The sequence below is a fragment of the Vitis riparia genome, chromosome 10, assembly GCF_004353265.1.
Source record: "Vitis riparia cultivar Riparia Gloire de Montpellier isolate 1030 chromosome 10, EGFV_Vit.rip_1.0, whole genome shotgun sequence".
NCBI classification, from domain to species: Eukaryota; Viridiplantae; Streptophyta; class Magnoliopsida; order Vitales; family Vitaceae; genus Vitis; species Vitis riparia.
In genome coordinates this window covers 14256659-14271953 of record NC_048440.1, presented here as the reverse complement: position 1 = coordinate 14271953, position 15295 = coordinate 14256659, and the positions used below count along the sequence as shown (strand labels likewise).

The 15295-nt window shown below is 35.3% G+C and overlaps 3 protein-coding genes across 4 annotated transcripts; 1 reads left to right on the top strand and 2 right to left on the bottom strand.

Annotated features, from left to right (window-relative positions):
* Nucleotides 1–1638: 1638 nt before the first annotated feature.
* On the bottom strand, nucleotides 1639–2304 carry LOC117923114 (agamous-like MADS-box protein AGL62). Its single transcript, XM_034841358.1, has one exon. It carries the CDS (start codon nucleotides 2302–2304, stop codon nucleotides 1639–1641), a length of 666 nt encoding a protein of 221 aa, XP_034697249.1.
* A 5784-nt stretch (nucleotides 2305–8088) lies between these two features.
* On the bottom strand, nucleotides 8089–12667 carry LOC117923724 (cation/H(+) antiporter 15-like). Of its 2 annotated transcripts, XM_034842153.1 has the most exons (4): nucleotides 12345–12667; nucleotides 10758–11063; nucleotides 9640–10629; nucleotides 8089–9559 (listed from the first exon to the last, which is right to left on the bottom strand). In XM_034842153.1, the coding sequence occupies exons 1-4, from the start codon at nucleotides 12393–12395 to the stop codon at nucleotides 8228–8230; spliced, it is 2679 nt and encodes an 892-aa protein (XP_034698044.1). In that variant the 5' UTR covers nucleotides 12396–12667; the 3' UTR covers nucleotides 8089–8227. The 2 variants fall into 2 exon arrangements, with proteins under 2 accessions (XP_034698044.1, XP_034698045.1); XM_034842154.1 differs by lacking the exon at nucleotides 12345–12667 and having other exon boundaries at nucleotides 9640–10673; nucleotides 10758–10816.
* A 16-nt stretch (nucleotides 12668–12683) lies between these two features.
* On the top strand, nucleotides 12684–15217 carry LOC117923727 (uncharacterized protein ycf23-like). Its single transcript, XM_034842157.1, has 6 exons — nucleotides 12684–12913; nucleotides 13127–13879; nucleotides 13981–14040; nucleotides 14204–14293; nucleotides 14377–14484; nucleotides 14755–15217. Exons 2-6 carry the CDS (start codon nucleotides 13832–13834, stop codon nucleotides 14890–14892), a joined length of 444 nt encoding a protein of 147 aa, XP_034698048.1. The 5' UTR covers nucleotides 12684–12913; nucleotides 13127–13831; the 3' UTR covers nucleotides 14893–15217.
* The last annotated feature ends 78 nt before the right edge of the window (nucleotides 15218–15295 follow it).

Here is a 15295-nt window from a genome sequence, read left to right as displayed (position 1 = left end):
TAAGCTGACATGACTCCTTTGTAGGGAAGAAAAGGAAAAATGTGTAAATTCATCTCCTCTTACATTATTTGGACAATTTAGCAAGAGTGTAATAAAAAAACTTTTGAAGACGAGGAACAAAATGATCAAAAGTTAAAACTTTCGTTCCCATGTAATCTTTTTGCTTGGGTTAGCATGTATGTAAGTGAAGGCCCAATGCCTTTACTTTTGGAGAGTGGGTTGGGTCTTCTTGAGTGTCTTGCGTGTTTTTTGTGTACTTTTTACGAGGTATTCCTTTTGATGCTCCTTGCATAATAGGTCCTGTGTACTATGGTGTACCCTTTTCTATTATAATTCATACATATTTTTCTTTACCTATAAAAAAAATATAAATATTATGTGAATCATCTCATATTAGATTTACAAGATCAATAGCTTGCTTTTTCTGAACCAGCTAAAGTTGTTTCATTGGAAAGTATCCTATTTGTGTATTCATACAAAGGCAAAGAAATTGGGTTTTTATGTGTTTTTCTGTTCTGTCCTGTCTAATAGGAAAAGGTTCAATACTACGATATAGCTCCTGAAAAGAGAGCAGAGTTTGATAGGGCCATGGCAGATTAGATCAAGAGAAAGGTAAACTTGTTTTAGTGTTCTTCATGGTTGGGAACCTGGTTGTCAGCTGAGTTCCGGAATGTGGAATGGTTGACATGGAAAATAATGCTTTATTTCATTTTATAAGAAATAATATTTTTGTTGCAGGAAAGTGGGGAGGATGAAGAAATTGAGGACTCGGAAGCTTACGAGTAGGACTGGTAAATTATCTCATCCGGAAAAAAATATGCTTCACTGGCAATGAGACACAATTGGGCGACAAATTGTACATTATTTCATGGGCAATTGTTAACCTTTTAGTTTAGATTAGCTGCATCTATATCATTTTGTGTAAATCACCGCTTGGAAAATTGCCTTTTCAGTGATAAGTAAATTAGCAATGTAGATTTAACATTTTGTTCATTTACATGAACTCTGTTTTTGGTTGCATCTCTCTCATACAGTTGAAGCCTTTACTGAAAATGAAGATGGAAGAATCTGTCCCTGTGAGTGGTTGTTTTGATACTTTACAAATGGGTAAAGATAAATTAATCTAGAACCCTATTAAACTGACTGGACCACAGGGTTGAGATTTTACTTTTGCCTTTTCTTAATGTCAGCTATTTCAACAGTCTTAATGAGAATGAGTTGGATCAGGTTGAGGGAAATTCAGTCTTGCTGGAAGCCATTAATGGCTTGCTCAAACATGATGCAGCTCTTTTTCTGATTCAAATACAAATCAATCATGCCTACTGCATGGGAACCTATTGCCCTATTTGGGAATGTTTTCAAAGACGGTTCAAAAAATAGTTTCTGAAAATAGTTTTAAAAAATAAATTTCTAAATATTTCTGAGAACAAAAAATCTGTTTGCAAATTTTGAACGTTCTGTACCTATTTTGTGTAAATCACCGCTTGGAAAGCAAATTGCAACGTACATATCATCTAATTACAGAGAAAAGTGTCATTAAAAATGTAATAAGTACCAGGTTCTATACTTCTATATGCCCTAAATCTTGGGGAGAAAAAAATCAAAGCAATGTAGTAGTATCGTAGTGACGTGTGATCATCAGAAACGGGCTTCATCGAAACCGAACCCAAAATCGAAACCCTGAGGAACAGCTTGGCTATGACTTTCAGCAGCCAAATCACGGGCATGGAGAACAGCAGAAGAATTATACTCCTGGGGTGGCGCTGCATATTCAACGATGGTAGTGGACGAAGGACCGGCACCGCTCTCGCTCTCCATCACCATCATCAAGGTCATCTCCGCCACTCGATCCGCCACCTTCTCCCGCAGCTTCTCAAGGGAACCCTTGAACTGCTCCAGTTCATTCAACCCCATGTTCTCAATGGGGGCGTCCCACCAAAACCCACCCTCCTCCTTCACTTCCGCCCTCCCCACAGCCTCCAAGTATTGCCTCTGAACCTGCCCATGCACCACCTGTTCCGCTGGAACAACCCCACGTGAGCTGGTGTCGGTGTCGCGCCCGAGGAAGCGATCGATGACAGCGTCCGCGGTGAGGTGACCGAAGACGAAGGCCCTCCCGGCCGGAGAGAAGACGATGACGGCGGCCTCAGCACCGCACAGAACGCAGAGCTCGCCGGCCTTCTTGAAGAGACCAGCTCGACGCTTGGAGAAGGTGACCTCCAAGGAGCTTTTCTTCTCAATCTTTCTTATTTCAATCTTCTTTCTCCCCATGTTCTTCCGAGAGTTCACGTTTGCCACTTCCATTATTGAACTCCACTTCCGTTCTTGATGGATTTATAGCTGGGATTTGTTACCGTTAAATGATGTCTTCCAAAAAAATTCTGTAAAAGCTAGTTACTATTTCTAAATTTAGAACGTTGCCAAAATCTAATTTTAAAATAATTAAGTTCATAATTAAAAGTTACTATATTTTTTATCCAATATAGAAGTCAAAATTAATTTTTATTTTTAAAAATAAAAAATAAAATGTGTATCTAAACCAACACTAATAAGTTAATTTTAGCAATAGTTTAAAAAGAAAAAACTTATTTAGATAAATAATTTCAATTGTTTTTAAAAATGATTTTTTATATTTTATTTTTTTATAAAAAGTGTGCATTTAATTTATATTAATAATCAAATCAAATTTAATTTAAAATTTATTAAAAAAAATAACTTTGCAATTATAGATGAATTAAAAATAAATAAATTTTAATAAATATGAATATTAATATTTTAATTAAAACAATAAACTATATTTTTTTGTTAAAAAAGAATATATATATATATATATATATATATATATATTCATATTTTTTGTTAAAATTTTCATGCAATATTTTCATAGAATCTAATCACCAATATTTTCATAGTTTCTGATATTTTAATCATTGATTTGTTTTTCAAAATTTGTTTCTTAAATCTATTTTAAATTTCAAATTATTATTTTCTTTAAAATAAGCGTGTATAGTTAATTATTTTGAAAACAATCTTCAAAGAAAATAAACTTACTTAGATAAATAATTTTAGTTGTTAATTAAAAAAAATTTGATTTTATAAAAAAAAAAAATGAGTGTTAAATTTATGTTAAGAATCAAATTAAATGCAATTCAAATCTTTTATCAAAAATAAGAAATAGCTTCCCAATTATAAATGAATTAAAGATAAATAGGTTTTAATAAAATATGAATATTAACATTTTAATAAAAGCATACTTTTTAATTACAAATGAATAAAAAAAAATACTTTAAAAAATGATAATACTATACAAAAAATACAATATTTTGCAACAAATGTTTTTATGACAAAAAGTTGGATTTTCATAATTGTAGCAAGTTTATAACTAAAAATATTTACCAATGAATAAAAAAATTGTAGCTAAAAGTTACTTTTAGTAACAAATAATATTTATGGAAAAAAATAAAATATTTATGGCAAAAAAAAAATCTATATCTTGAGACAAGTTCTATGGCAAAATATCTCTTTTTATGAAAAGTATTATTTTGTGGTAATATAATATCTCTAGCAACAAATCTAAGTCGTGGGCAAAAAATATTATGATAATAATTTATTTATTTTTATGTTTTTAGGGAGTTTTCGAGCCAATTTCTATTTTTATAAACATGATGACACCGACACCCAAGTCTAGTGGAGGACATTTTGAACTCTTAACAATTATTATTATATTAAATTATAATTCTCATTACTCAAATCCTGACTTTTTCCATTATTACTACTTTTTGGAGAGACCTTTGTCATATCTTCTAGATGTCAATTAATATTCAAAGATACCTAACAAACTTTTAATTGGTTCAACATTATTTCTATCTTTATACTCATTTCAATCTACGGTTTTTTTTTTTTATATATCCTTATTAATGAATGAGTAAAAACTTGAAAAAAAAATTAAAGTTTTAAAAAAACTTTATAAAATTATTAACACTTATTTACATAATTATTCTTTAAAAGAATATTCAAAGATAGAAATTTTCTGAAATTTGTTTTTTTTTTAAAAAAAAAAATTTAATTATCCAATTATTTAAAATGGAATATATGAGAAGCCAAAATTCTTAGTAAAGGAATCTTAAAAAAAAAATAGTTATGTAAATACAAAAAAAAAAAATTAAAAACAAAAGAAAATTTCTATGTTAAGAATGAGAAACAATTTTTTTTTATGTTTTTAATGTTATTTTATCTAATTCATTATATTTTTAATTAATAAATAAAGTTTTGCCACGAAAATTTTAAATTAACATGTAGGCTTCAAAATTTATATATTTTTATTAAATTTTTAGAAATTTTATTTATAGTTTCAAAATTATAATCATTAAACTCATAAAAAAAAAAATCAAATGACAATTTTTATTTATCCACATCAATTTTTTTATGTTTTAATAAATAAATAAAAAAACTATTTTTATAATTAATGACTATTTTGTATAATACTTTTATAAATTATTAAATATGTAAATATTAATTTTATTTATTATTGTCATTGTTTCCACTATAGTTTCTAGAGAAGCCTAGGATACTTCCTAGCAATCACCTCATACAACCCCTCTATTGTAATTGTCTCAATTTTTTTATACAACTTCCAAAATTAAGAACTCTTATTCATCAAATATTGCTTAATTTGAAATTTGTTTTGACTAATGAAAAAGTTTAGATAAAATGATATTTGAAAATGTGAAGGATGGAGAAAGAAGGGAAGAAGAAAAAAAATTTGTTTTCCTTTATTTAATTTTGCATTGTTGTTGTTTTTTTAAAAAAAAAAATCATCTTGTTTCCTTTTATTCTTAAAAATAATTGAAAATAACTTTTACTTCTCTACAATTACTCTCTTTTCCATTTTTTTTTCCTTTAATTTGATTTATTTTTTTAATAAAAGAACCAAAAAATTAATAAAAATTCAATGTTTGTTTGAACTCAATTATTTTTTTCTATTTTTAAGAATAAAAACTAATGATAACTTCTAAAAAACATAGACTTCCAAGCAAATTTTTATATATTATATAAATTAATTAAAATAAAATTATTATAAATAAATTCATTTTAATTATTTTACCATATCTTTTATATAATAATTAAATTCAAAAGAAATATAAATTAATAAATAAAATCATCATTATTTTTAAATAAAAAAACTTATTTCAAACTAAATATATTATAATTTTAAATTTAATGTGTTTTTAAATTTTATATATTATAACGTAATGTTTGTTAAAGGTTTTTTTTAACATTTTCATGAATTTTAATTAATTTTTCATTCATTAATATTTTGTATCAAAATATCTATCGATATTTTTCGATATATCCATAAAATTAAAGTATTGATATATCTAAATATGTTCTTAGACTTATCTTATATCCTTGAAAATTATTTTCAAAATTTTTAAAATTTGAGGCAATAAAAAATATATATAAATATTACAATTATTATTAACTTTCTAAAAATAGAAAAAAAAACAAATCCAAACAGAACCTTGAATAATACATGTTATATTTTTATTTTTATCAAATGAAAATCATTTTATTTTGTTTGCAATCAAATAGGATCATTTAATTTGGTATGAATATGAGTGGATAATTTTTATTGTTTGTGTAGTCATCGAGTCATCGTTATCCATTAATTAAAATCAGTTACCTATCATTAATATTTAATTATTATCTAATTTATGCCAGCTGGCCCCAGCTATCCCACATCACTAACTTATTCCGGTCTTCTAATACCCACCTGTCACCTGACTCACCACCTTACTCCCCTAATAATTTAAATTTTTATTAATATTTTTTTCCCTAATTATTTCTATGTATAAATATTCTTATTCCACACCCATTAAATTCAAAAAAACAATACCTTATTATTGAATAAAGCACTCCGACTCTTTTTGAAAAGGAAGAGAGTCTATGTGTGAATGGGAAAGATGGTGGAGAATAGAGTGGGGTAAGAGCTGACAACTCATCATATGCTTGTTTTGAATTTTCATGGCTGCTTTCTTTCTTTCGTAGAGTGTAAGGATCGCCAACCCACTATTCGTCTTCCTTTGGTCAGAACCCTAGTCTGAAAAGAGGACGAGAACTTTTCAAGCCACCCAATGCGTATCGAGTCGAGTCAAGTATGAAATACTGTCGTTTTGTCCTCGGAATTGGTCAGGTCTGGCGAATTTATTTTCAATTTTTGATTCTATTTATTAGTTGGCAGTGGGGACAATGGAAGCGCCGGCCTTTCCGAAAGGAAAATTCGCTGGGAATTTGAGTGTTTGGCATCATGGAAAATCTTGTAAAAGCAGGGGTGAGTGTTCTATGGGCTTTTGCCATCTAATCATGGAATCAGGGGAATAGGGAACAGTGTCGGGACGGCGCACGATAGGATTTGGTCCCGTGCACTTTAGTGCCCACGCTTTCTTATTTCTATAGAAACTTCTCTGCTCTCATTAGCTGTCATTGCTTCTGCCACGAAACTGTCTTCTTACAGGCTTTTTTTATTTATTTATTATTGGAATAAATTTTTTAAGCCTAAATAATTTTCACAAAATTAAAATCTGACCCTCTTATTTAAAAAAAAAATTATAAAATAATTATTTATTTTTTATTTTGATAAATAATTTTTTTTTAATAAAAAGGGACTGGTTCAAAAATTGAATAAGAATAACTATAGATACAGGTGGGAGGACCACGTCCCACGTTTTCCCCTGCTTTTTGACCCACGAAAACGCGGAACAGGGGCAGTTATGAAATTTTGAATTACCAACATATCCTCAAGCAACCTTATGAAATGATATATCTAACCCTCAAATCGTGAAGGAGAAGCAACCGAAGTTTCTTTTTCCCTCCATATAAAACTGCCTCTACACCATCGCCGCCTCTGCATAACGAACTCAGAGAGAGAGAGAGAGAGAGAGAAAGAGTTGTGAATTGATGGGGAAAAAGAGAGGGTTCTTCAGGAGGATAAGCGAGGACTACAAATGGAGATGGAAGTTCATGAGCTCTGCGTTTCGGTGGAGGCGCCTCAGGTTTCAGCTCTCCTTCATAGACGACCTCGTTTTCAGGATCATGTACGTGTTTGAGGCCATTGTTCTGGTTGCCACCCTCTGTTTTTTCTACCTCTGCTGCGGCTGCCATATCTGAATCCATCTTTCTTCTTCTTCATCATCATCATCATCAAGTCTGCCTAAAAACCCATGGATTGTAGAGAGTGTAAGACAGGGGAAGGTGGGAGGTGGTGGCGGTGGAGGAGGAGGAGTTACCTGTAGTTGACTTTTGTCATGGCCAGTGGCCAGTTTTTCTGTGCCTCTACTCGGTTGTTGTTTGGACCACGTCTTTGTGAAAAACCAATGTTCATCTAACTTCTATTAACTGAAGCTCAAATATTAAATTTCCCTTTCTCTGGTGTATCTTGTTTCATTTCTGTTGTGGAAGAGAAAATGAAGGAAAATGTTTAGGATTGGAGTGTATTGGAATTCAATTCATTAGCTCCTGATGAATGTAATTGATTGGCTTGCTACTTCATTTTCATCTTATTTAGTTTAATTGTGGGAAGAAGAGTTTGCATTAAAGATACTAAAAGCAACTGAACTATGTTGACAGGAAAAAATCTGGAGAGGGAGGGTACAAATTTTGAGTTCTTCAGATGTGAAGGTGATGGGTTGCTTTAGAAATGAAAACTGATTAGATGTAATCTCAGATCTTTCTGTGGGTTTGTAGACTTGAAGTTGGGCCACCTAAATCCACCAACCATTAGTAGTATTTTAGAAGTAAAGGGGCATATATTGGAGAGATTCCTGAAAAAGTAATGATATTGTTTTATATCAGTGATACTGAATTTTAAAACTGTTGAACTTTTTAGGTTGGTTCGTCTTACTTTACATATTAAATGGAATAAGCTATTTCTAAAGCTATGTGCTGTGTGGGGGCTAACCAGAAGCTAAGCTCAACCAAATTCTTCTAGGCATAGAAGAATCTATTGAGAGAATTTGCAGGGCTTGATGATGTTATGGTTGTGCAGGCTGCAGAATGAATTGTGAAGCCACAGAAGAAAGAAGAAAAAGATTATGGAAGAAAAATTAAAGATTAAGTGGTCCTTTCCTTTTGATTTGAACCAGAAAAAGGGGTTCATACAGCAAGGGGATGTGTGTTCTAATTAAGTTGTTCTAACTTCTAAGAACCTCTTCAAGATTCAACAACAGCCTCAAGCATGCCATCCATTCTGCACACCTCTATTTCTCACAAAGGGATCAAACCCACCATCTTCCCCCGCCTGCCGCCAATTCGAATGCTCAAAACCCTTCGTATCCCCACCATTCAGCGACCCATCCGACGATCCAGGTTCAGACACTGTCAACCCTGCCGCCCCTTCAAACTGCTGAATCACCAGCACCGACGCCGAGGACGCGAATTCGGATGTCACTAGTATATCCCCTATTGCACCCAGCTCCGGACAGTCGCTCCATTCGTTTAGGCCTGCGGTCAACGGCGATAGCACCTTCTGTCCTCTTCCTACTACGTACAGATCATAATTGTGGTCCATTTCTCTTATGGCTGTCACCGCCTCTTCCCCATTATTCAGTACTACTTCTCTGTATAAGATGTTTTCATCCCCAGAAGTTCTTATCCTGAAATTCTCCACGAATTCATCATCCAGTGATTTCTGCTTCTCGTACTCGGATATTGCACTTAGAATACCGTTGCTATCACCTGGGACGTACTCCTCTAAGGTCTCGAGGTCAGCTGCATTTTCGCTGGGAATGAAGCGAATTACAGCGAGCATCGCAGTTGGGTGGCCGACCATTCTCCAGGAATAAGACAGGGCCTCACGGTCGTCAGGGCCGCAGAAGAACAGCATGCAAATGCGGCGGTCATGGTAATCCAATGCCCCGAACCCACGGTCCACGAAGATGGCTACAGAGCACGACGCGTTCGCCAAGACGTTCTGGTTGACGCGCCTCACTGCGGCATCCCCCTCTTCCATCTGGCCGTCAGCGGTCTGCTGTTTGTGGAAAGGGATTATAGTGAGGGCGACACGCTTGTCCTCGGCGATGCTGCAGATGTCCTCGTCCATGGTGGCGTAAGGGGACATGACGGTGAGCGACTGGACGGAGACGGCGAGGTTGCGCTGCTCGAGGTCCTCAAAAGCGCTGATCATCTGCTCCGATTGGGCTTGGGTGCTTCTGTGGTTGGCGAGGGTGGTGGAAGGCCCAGAATTCTGGGTGTTGTGGATAATGAGCATAGCTGAGGCGCGGTCGGTGAGTTCGACGAGGTGGAGGGCGAAGACGCGGAGTGGTGAGCGTGGAATGGGGTTGGAAGCTTCGAGAAGGCTGATGATGCCGGGAACATTGCGGGTTTGATGCAAGCATGTAAGGATTCTGAGCTCTCCATCTGCTTGGGATTTTTCAATACTCCTGTTCTTGTACCGCATGAAACGTGTTCTTGGCTGGTATACGAAGTTGATAAGCGGGGTCACCATCCCCGTCATCACCAGCATGGCCACCACCATGACTGTGAACATCTTATTGTCGAATGCCTGCAGCACCGCCACAATCATAATTTAATTGCAGAAAATATATATATATATAATTGGGGTTAGAAACAGAGAGTACGTACTTGTCTATCTCTGCCAATATGAAGGATGATAAAGGCCAAGATATCTTTGGTATTCAAAACCAACCCTAGACCTATCCCCTCCTGGATAGGCATTTTATACAAGATATAAACCAGGAGAGTGCTTATGACCTTGGCTGAACAAAGTAAGGCTACAACCAGCATCACCTTAGCAATGGCATCACTGTCCCAAAGAGACTCCAGATTGATTCGTATCCCACAAGTCACGAAGTAGAGAGGCACAAGAATCCCCGACACAAGATCCTCCAGCTTCTCCATAATCTCAGTTGCTTGAACCCCAGTGGGGAACACCAGTCCGAACACGAAAGCACCGATGATGGAGTAGCTGCCGCAGGCGTCTGTGGCAACCGCCGACAGCACAACCCCGAAGAGGATGAGGCCGACTTGGCATTCGCTCAAGCTGTCCCCCTCAGGATATCTGCTAAGCATCCATACTATGGCTGGGCGAACCAAAAAAATGAAAAACAATACAAAGGCAGCGGTGGCCAGGATTGCCCAGCAGGAAGTCCCGACGTCGTTTACTATTGGTATTGCCACTGCAAGAATCACCCACAAGAATAGTTCATTGATGACGGCGGAAGACATGGCCAATTTTCCGAGGTCGGTGTTGAGGAGCTTGAGGTTTGCCAGGACTCGGGTCAGCATGTGGACGCCTGTTACGGTGACAGAAAGCCCCCACAAGACAGAACCAGCAAAAGTAAAGTTTCCTTCCTGATAATCCTTCAACATAAGAAAGGAGCCTGAACCTACGGCCAGTGGAACTACAATCCCAGATATGGCAATGGAGAAGGCCCTTTTTCCAGTCGTCATCACCGAGGTTAGGTCTATCTCTAGTCCCACTAGGAAGACGTGGAAAACCAGTCCCACGTTCGCCAATGTCTCCAGCACCGCCCAACTGTCATATGGAAATAATTTCAAGGCCATTTTGTTGTAGATCCTACCCAAAATACCTGGATTCAAGAACATACCAGCCTACAATAGTAGCATTCCATCAATTATAGAGATTTGGTATAGTCCTACATCATTTAGGACAAAATATAACTAGTAATAAAAGATTAATACTTGTTATCAATTATGCAAGTGGAAGTAGAAGTACTGACGAGAATTTCGGCCATGATGCGAGGCTGTTTGAGTGGTTTGAGGATGAAGACGAGAAGGCGAGTGACGAGGAGGGTGAGGGCCATCTGCCGAACGAAAACAGGGACAGACTTAACCAAGGGATTCTCCGCTTTCCATAGGCTATCACCATTTGCAATATCTAGAACAAGACATATAGTTGCATCAGTTTGACTTGCAATATCTCCCGTCTTATCCCCCATCTCAACTCTACCACCACCGCCACCACCTCCTCCTCTAGCCAAGGCCACGACCACCCACGACCGCCGCCTCAGCCACACCCCCTTTGGCTGCAAAGGAAAGGAAGAAAATGCAGAGGATAATGAAAATGAGGCAGAAGAAGGGAAATAAACACAAAATTAGCCAAGTAAAAATGTAGGGCTCTCCGATCTCTTTGGGGGGGAATTCCCCTTGTGTGGTGGTGCTTCTTCATTTTTGGTTGTTTTGTTGGGGAGATGGTAATTCCTCTTCTTTTTTAAAAAGCAAAAATAATTATGTCAAATTGAAATTATATATACAATTTTTAATTAAATGAAGATTATTTTTCCAAACATGAAAATTATCACACAACACAAATATATAAAAATCATAAAAATAATAATATTTTTATATAAATATTATACCATAAAAGGATGAATGATTCAAAAGTTTTTTATTATGCCAGAGGATATAGCGATTGAGGTACTTTCTTCTTTTTATCAATCAAAACCCCTTTCCAAAATCATATAAGCTTCTTTCAAACCATAAAGTTTTCTTAATGTAAATGAAGATATTTATATAAATGAATCGTGTAAGAAGTATCTTATAAGTTAATGTATTAGAATCCAAATTGACCGATCAATGATGTTATGATTTATTACATCCTAGGTCTCCTCGTTCCGTCATCTAACTTATATTCATCATGTACCATGAGTATAATGATTGAAATCTTTTCTTTCTTTATATCACTTAACCTTTTCTAATTAGTGTTGGACTAAATTTTTAAATTAAATATCACAAACTAATTAAAATAGAAAAAAAATAGCATTTTGATCCAAATATTCATCTTAATACATTTAAACACATTTATAACCTACATGAAAGGTTACTTACGGTTCCATTTATAATTTAGATATTTCTATTTAAATACCATCTCAATTGTATATCATAAAATTTAAGTCATTATTACAAAAGGATATAAATATAAAAAAAAAATAATGATATTAGTAGACTAGACGAGATTAAATATAAATAAATGTAATCATAGTACAAAATAATAAAATAAAAATAGAGTATAAAGTAAGGAGACTGGATTATATTATAATTGGGTTTTCTTTTATTTTTCAAACTTACATGTGGGGGTATTAGAAGCAGTTGGATGCTCTATTTTTATTTAATAAATAAATAAAAAGGGATGCAAATTTTTTTTTGGGTTATTGAGATGTGTGCCATGGAGAATATATGTAGGAAAAAAAAATGAAAAATAAAATATCTAACAAAATATCTTTGAAATTGTGAGTTGAGAGTCTTGTGACTTGTGAGGGAGTTTAAAAGAGAGGGGACTGTCTTATCCCTTCCCTCCAAATACCAACCTTGCCTGAAGCTGTAGACAGAGAGATGCATTCTTCAATCTGCAAGCCCATTTCATCCCCTGCTCACCTACTCTTGAAACCCTCTCACAATCTTGTATTGGATTTTGGCCTTCCCCCAAAACCCAATTTTGCTGTCAAAAAATCTGTCTTAAAAGCTCTTCTTTCTACTGCCAAGGAATCAGTCTTGAGAGAGTTCCATGAAAAAGAGCTCTCAAGTTATAATACAACCAATCCAATTCTCATTTATCCTTTTTCTGTTTTGGAACCTGAGAAAATGAGAAATCAAAATCCTCCACCTAAGGAGCCAAATAAAATTATCTAACCTTTTTTGAAAAAAAAAAAAAAGAAGAAAAATTGGAAACTAAATGGCTAGAAATTGTACTGGGTTTCAAATTTTCTTCCTTTTTTCCCTTTTCCTTTTCCCCAGTTTTCTCAGCAAACAAGGAATAGATTTAATGACTTTTCCCACAATCTCATCATTTGCACAATTGGGTGCCTCTCAGATAATTTCAGGCCTGCAGAATTTTGATAGAGACGATGTTGCTTCTGTTGTTACTGCTGCAGACAAGGTTAGTACCATTTTTAGGTTACATCTGTTCTATAGATTTCCAATGAAAATATGTGAAAATTGTTTGCTTATTGCTCAATTCAGAGGTTTTGGTTCCATAAGGTGTAGCAAAACCAATAGCCTTAAAAGTTTCTGTCTTTAAACTCCTTGCAAAAGGGAGAATTTGGCATAGCATTTGTTCAATGTGGGTGATTGAATCCTATTGTATTGTTAGGATCAAGTAGAGTAGCCATCTCAGTTCAGGGAAGGAAAATCGAACAGTTGAGTAAATTGGTACTAGATTGGAAGATTCTGTCTTGGGATGGAGGATTTTGTGATTCTATTTTGCCCTTTTTATGTACTGCATCATCAACTCATCTCATGTTACTTACTGTTTGGTGGTGGAATCCAGAATTAATTATGAGTTTCAATCAGTAGAGGGTATTGGTGTTTGGTTGTCAAGAATTTGACAATCTTGAAGCACTCTCTTTGCATATGTTAACAGTTGGATTCTGTCTGTATAGCTTGGGGTAAATGTTCTTGTGTGCCATTGTTTTGGTTGAAAAGTATGGATTGTATATGTTCACTGTAGATGAGGTTTGTTTTCTTATGTATCGACTTTTTTCTCTTCAGTAATCCTTATGTTTTTGGTTTTGGAATTCCTGGTTAATCATCCTATGAGTTATTTGTGAATAATCCATTGTATTACACTTTCCTTGACATTGGTCATGCCCTTATCATGTTTAATCCCAATTACAGGGGGAGCAACTCATGTGGATATCGCCTGTGACCCAGAATTGGTGAGGCTTGTCCTAAGCTTAACTTCTCTTCCGGTAAATTCTAACCCTTTAAACACTAAATTCAAAATCACTACTTCAAATTAAAGCTATTGTCAATTACTTAGTAACATGTTTGTCTGTTGCGGGTTTGTGCGTCTTCGATGGATCCAGCAGCATTCCCTGCTGCTGTTGAAGCAGGAGCAGTGATGGTTAGACAACAAACACATTATCATTCTTAAAATGCAATTAATAAGAAAATCATGATGGATTATCTTTGGTTTCTTGTTGACAAAGTGAATGGCTAATGCAGGTGGACATTGGAAACTATGATTCCTTTTATGAGAAGGGCGTGCTTTTCTCTCCAGAGCAGGTTGCAAACGTCTCTAATATGCTGATTCAGTGAATTCTATACCCTCCCAGTGAACAATGGGAAGAATTAGTGCTCTGACCCCATCATCAACTCCTCTTCCAATTGTTCAAAGAAGATTTCTATCTGTTTTTCATTGTCTTATTAAGTTCCATGTTGTTTGCAGATCCTAAAACTGACAAAGGAAACTAAGAGGATTCTCCCGTCAATGACACTATCAGTCACTGTGCCCCACACTCTAAGCCCCCCAGATCAGGTTACATTTGGAACTTTCACTTTTAGAAATGTAAATCCATGGCCATTCATTTGACTTACGCATAGCATCTCAATAAGTGACAGGTTAAGCTAGCCGAGTTGTTGGAGAAGGAAGGTATGGACATCATTCAGACTGAAGGAGGAAAGTGTTCTAACCCTACCAAGCCTGGTGTTCTTGGCTTGATAGAGAAGGTAACACAAAATATCTTGCATTGGATAACCAAGCATTCATCTAATCAAAGAGAAAAGCGATTGCCTGAATGCACAACTTAAGAAATGACAGTTAAAAAAAGTCGGTGAGTGGAAAGATTACATTTTGAAACAGCATAATCCAATTGGTCTGGGCCTCTAAATGCTTTGCCGGCACTAACAAACTTCTTTAACCCATTTTGGAGCGTCTGAAGTTGCGAGCATTGCTCAATTTGACTCTCAAATTGCTTACATTTTATTTGGTAAATATAGGCAACCCCAACACTAGCAGCAGCATATTCTATTTCACGGACAGTCCAGATCCCTGTAATGTGTTCATCTGGGCTCAGTGCAGTTACAGCTCCAATGGTCATCACAGCAGAGGCAGCAGGCGTGATAAGTAACCCTTAAAAGAGTTGCAAAACTTGAGAGAATCGCCATTGATATGTTATTAGTACTGGGGAGAAATGATTTACGCTGAGGTGCATTTTGGACACAGGGTGTGGGCTCTGCGGTTAACAGGCTCAACGATGTGGTTGCAATGATCGCAGAGGTTAGAAGCATTGCCAGTTCGTTAGGAGCATTGGCTGATAGACACAGGACACATGAAGAGGAGGCTTTGAGGAGATTGTAACATGTAGAGTTTGAAGAGACTTGAAACCTTTGAGCTTGGCTTTAATGGTGCAATGAGATGAATCCAAGTTTCCACCGGAACAAATAGAGAATTATAGAGGCATGCTTGGAGACTGTTTTTAAAAATAATTATTCTATTCTTAAAAATAAAAAACTATACTACAAAAAAAATTATTTTCAA